Source organism: Sinocyclocheilus anshuiensis, unplaced genomic scaffold (genome assembly GCF_001515605.1).
Source record: "Sinocyclocheilus anshuiensis isolate Anshui unplaced genomic scaffold, SAMN03320099.WGS_v1.1 scaffold115, whole genome shotgun sequence".
NCBI lineage: Eukaryota > Metazoa > Chordata > Actinopteri > Cypriniformes > Cyprinidae > Sinocyclocheilus > Sinocyclocheilus anshuiensis.
The window spans coordinates 1,761,000-1,765,881 of record NW_015548219.1 but is presented as its reverse complement, the minus strand read 5'-3'; the positions used below and the strand labels follow the sequence as shown (position 1 = coordinate 1,765,881).

General features: G+C 38.0%; 1 protein-coding gene across 1 annotated transcript in view; it reads left to right on the top strand.

Annotated features, from left to right (window-relative positions):
- The window catches only part of klhdc4 (kelch domain containing 4), an 8,841-nt gene extending 4,697 nt beyond the window's left edge, over positions 1-4,144 (top strand). Inside the window, 5 exon segments of the mRNA XM_016441038.1 lie at positions 966-1,044; positions 1,186-1,394; positions 1,477-1,894; positions 2,534-2,647; positions 3,229-4,144. Of these exon segments, the coding sequence (XP_016296524.1) occupies positions 966-1,044; positions 1,186-1,394; positions 1,477-1,894; positions 2,534-2,647; positions 3,229-3,401 (993 nt within the window). The 3' untranslated portion in view covers positions 3,402-4,144.
- Positions 4,145-4,882: the final 738 nt, after the last annotated feature.

Here is a 4,882-nt window from a genome sequence, read left to right as displayed (position 1 = left end):
GGGTTAAATTTTTAGATAAACAGCCTTTTTTTCCAACTGTTCTTTTGAACTTTCTATTTTCACCAAAGAATTCTAAAAATATATATAAAAATGTATAATTTGTGGAAATCTATCGTTTTCACCAAATATATTAAGTAGTTTTCAACATTGATAATAATAATAAATGTTTCTTGAGCAGCACATCTGCATATTAGAATGTTTTCTGAAGGATCATGTGACACTGAAGACTGGAGTAATGATGCTGAAAATTCAGCTTTGCCATCACAGGAATAAACTACATTTTAAAATATGTTAACAGTTATTTTAATATGTAATAATATTTCACAATATTACTGTTTTTACTGTATTTATTCAGTTAATGTAGTTCATGAAGTTAGTGATGATATCATAATATCATAGTACTTTTGATCTATAGATACTAAGAATACAGTGGTACTACTAAATCATGTATAATAAACATATTGTCATGGTACATGGAAAAACACCATGGTAGTACTATGTCCAATAAATCATGATAGTGTCAAGGTACTTTTATTTTTTAGCATACAGTTGCTAAGCAACTTGCCACATTTATATAGAATCCTACTGATGTCCGGTCACATGAATAGCTTACAGTAGCTTAATTCGTATGGTCATAACTATTTGTTGCATGCTTATGTCACAAAATACATAAAACCTCAACAATTGAATTGAAGATGGTTCATTTTTTTGAACATCCTCCCTCCATATATAGACATGTGGCCTTTGAGGTTAAAGTGTAATGGATTTAAAACTGTTCACACCTTATATGTCCATCATTAGTTAAGCTGTGTTACACTTGGCTTCATTTTGCAAGAGCATGTTGATGGCAACTGCAACTGCTCTACACAGAGAACGAGGTATAGTGTCATTTCCAGGAGCTTGTCCTTGAGTAAACCCACGAGAGTAAACAGACGTAGGTGGTAATGGCTGCCTTTCTCTTCCAGAGAGCGAAGAAGGATGTGGATAAAGGAACCATCCATTCTGACATGTTCCTGCTGAGGAGGGAAGGCAAAGAAGAGCAAGGTACCATCATTAGAGCCTCCACGGTCATCGCTTGTTTAACGTGGGCTGCTTTTCTCTCCATTTCTCCTTTTTGTTTGGAAAATCCACTTTCTTTTCCATGTCTGAAAAAGATTTGTTCAATTTTTTGCTCTTGTCCTGCAGAAAAGTGGACATGGACGCGAGTGAACCCTTCAGGAGTCAAGCCCCCTCCTCGGTCTGGCTTCTCTCTGGCGGTGGGCCCCGGGGGCCGGGCGCTGCTCTTCGGTGGCGTCTGTGATGAGGAAGATGAGGAGTCTCTGGAAGGAGACTTTTTTAATGACCTTTACTTTTATGATATCAACAAAAAACGGTGGTTTCCTGCTCAGCTAAAGGTTGGCATGATGTTTCGATTTAGTAAAGCCTCTAAATAAAGCCCAAAAAAGATTAATATATACATTGTCTTTTTCTTGGCAGGGCAACAAGTCAGAAAAGAAGAAGAGGCGCCGTGGGAAGAAGGGAGAACAGACAAATGAAACTGAAGGGGAGAAGGAGGAGCCACAAGGTCCCACTGAGATTATTAAAGAGATCATGGCTGAGGATGGAACGGTTATGACCATCAAGGAAGTGATTCCAGCCGCACAGGCAGAGGAGGACAGTGAGGAGGAGGAGGAGGAGGAGGAGGAGGATGGCGAAGAGGAGGAGGCGGCTGCAATGGCTCCCCTGGTGGAGCCCTGTCCTCGCTCCAGCGCCATGGCAATGGTGAAGCACAGCAAGTTGTACTTGTACGGTGGAATGTTTGAGGTGGGAGATCGACAGTTCACACTCAGCGATCTCTACAGCCTGGACCTGCATAAGATGGACCAGTGGGACGTTCTAGTGGAAATGGACCCCAGTAAGTGGAAAGATATTCCCTTAGCTTCTTTCAGAATAAAACTGTTTGTCTATCTATCTATCTATCTATCTATCTGTCTATCTGTCTGTCTGTCTGTCTCTGAATATCTATCTGTCTGTCTATCTGTCTGTCTCTGAATATCTATCGGTCTGTCTCTCTGACTCCTATCTATCTATCTGTCTGTCTGTCTGTCTGTCTGTCTGTCTCTTGTCATTTGTTCTATGTATCGTTTGTTTGTCTGTCTGTCGGCAGGGTTGCCAGGTCTGCGAAACAAAACCCAAAGCCCAATTGCTATTAAAACTACAATTATTCTTATTTTTTATGCAGTTTTCCCTCTGTTGGGGGTCCGTCGAAAACATGTTATGGGGGGTGGGGGTGAGACCACTTTAAACCGCAGACTAAAAAACAACCCGCAGCAAAAGTGTAAAAGTAGCCCAATTCCACTATAAATCTTTGAAGTTGGCAACATTGTCTGTTGGTTTCACTATCTGTCGTTTGTTCTATCTATCGTTTGTTTGTCTGTCTGTTTCTCTATCTATCTATCGTTCTGTTGTTTTATCTATATGTTGTATTGCAAATAGTTCAGTACAAAAAAGTATAAGAAACAAGCCACACTCGAGCACTTAATTCTTATTACAGAGACGCAGGAGTGGCTGGAAGAATCAGAATCAGAAGATGAAGAAGAAGCAAAGGGTGGTGATGATGAGGAAGATGATGAGGAAGAGGAGGATTCCGACGAGGAGAGTGAAGAAGGTGTGTATTTTGGAAATGCCAATTTTGCATTTCGGACACATTTGTGAAGGAGAAAAGTATTTAGATAGTAAAGTTTAATGTTTACTTTCAGACAGTTCAAAATGATGCCTATTTATGAGATTGAAAGCTCATCCCTGAGGGTGGACACATACATTTTCCTTTAATGATCAAGGCCATGATTTGGGTCAGGTCCATGAGGTAGACATGAGCAGATGACAAAGGGTTTAGCTGCCAAGACCCAGGTCAACATCCACTGATTCTCTTTGACAACCAGAGCTGTGTGTTTTGCTTTGGGGTCCTTCTCGCTTAAATTCATTATTGTTAGATGCCAGTTTCGCTTATCAGTTGTAATAACATCACTGATTGTTAGCTTGTGGCTGCTTCGTGGTTAGGTAGTATGCTAAACAAAGAGACTTTGTTGCCTCATCATCCACATCGGTGGCGTTCCGTGTTCAGAGTATCTCCATTTCACTACTTCAGCTCCCGGGATTTACTTCGGACATAAAGTGCCGAAAAGTTTATAGATTTTTAAAGTGGTACCCTGGACAGGTGTTGACATTTTCTCTGTATCTCTCTATCAGATGCAGACCATCCTCCAGTAAAGGCCGGAGAAGCGCTTGCGGATTATCAAACACGGACTGAGAAATACTGGCTGGGTCTGGCCCGAGCCAACCTGGGTCCTGACGCCAAAGAGAAGAAAGTACAAAAGGTCGGCCACGCCATGGACAAGGTGTTCTTTGAGGATCAGGAATGAGATTTAACGTGTGTCTGTGTGTGTGTGTGTGTGTGTGTGTGTGAGCGTGAGAGAGAAGATAATTAAAGGGTTTGTTTTTGAGAAAGAGAAGGGATATGGTATCATATATATTAGCAAGCTGTGTGTGTGTGAAAGTGAACAAAAGAGAACGGATGGATGTGTGTTTGAGTTTTAAAGCAGCTAAAGCATGTTCTTCTGACTTTAATGTTTAAAAACATGGCCTTACTCTTTTCTCACTATTTTGTTCATGTGTTTTTATTATTAATAACAGAAGCTGAATCTCAAAGTAGTTTCATTATTCGCATTAAGCATTTTTCCCCCCTGCTTTCCGTAACCCTTTCTAATCAGATTCAGAAGCCATTTTTGGGTTGTGACCACTGCTCTAAATCATACTATGCTAAGCAATATTTACTTTTCATAATATTTGATGAATTTATTTAATTATTTAGCTTAAGCAAATTGTTTACTATTTTTTTGAAGGGTTATTGTGCAACAATGTGCAACATAAATTTGCTCCCTCATCATAAATTGTTGGCTTAAAGTAATTATGTAATATCCTTAGTGATTTGGTCCCAAGAAATCAAAGATTATTCAGAATCTTATTTTCCTGCCCTTTTTTAAATGTCAAAGAGAAAAGGAAACATTTTAACTTGGTTCAGTGCTGTTCTTCTGTTCTTTGACTAATGATGACAGTTCTGTTATCAGTTATCAAAAAAAAGTTATAAAAGTTAATATTTTCAAGATCAGTTGACAGACCTTTTTTTCCTTATCTGACATGCATGAATTTAAAAAAAGGAAGCGATATTAACATACTAAAGGAAAGCTTATTGAATGTTGCTCTTCTTTAAACAACTTTGAACAACTAACTTCTAAAGCAGTGTAGATGTATACTATTATAATATTTATTAATATTTTGTATTTTTTTATTTTCACTTTCAGTTTTAGTCATTTATGTGCTTTTATTGTTGTTTATTTTTATTTCAGTTTAGTTTTTCAACTTAAACTTGTTTATTTCAGTTAGTTGCCAAGCAACATTTCTAATTTTTAATGTTTTTGAAAGTTTATCATCATTTACGTTTTCTTTTATTTCAGCTTTGTTTCATTTAATGAAAATGATATGCAAAAAAAATTATAATGCAAAACACTCTTGCAGCTAGTAAAAAAATAAGGTGGAAAAATGTTAGTGTCAAACCCTGCTATATATCTGTTGATGTGCTCTACTACAGTGATAGTTGCAGTGTGTCTCAAACTGCTGTCATTTTGTCATTCACAGCTTTTTAAAATGCAGTATTTGTCTAAACATGAGAGACATAGCAACAAATATCAGAACAGATGTGTTCTGTGTAAGACGTCTATAAGAAGTTTTGTCTTTGAGCTGAAGAAAGCTAAATCGGATGGCCAAGCGGCAATCACAGTTTCTAAATGAAAGGCGCTTCCCTCATTGACCTATTTTTTGTTGGCTGTGAAGAATAAGCGATGTA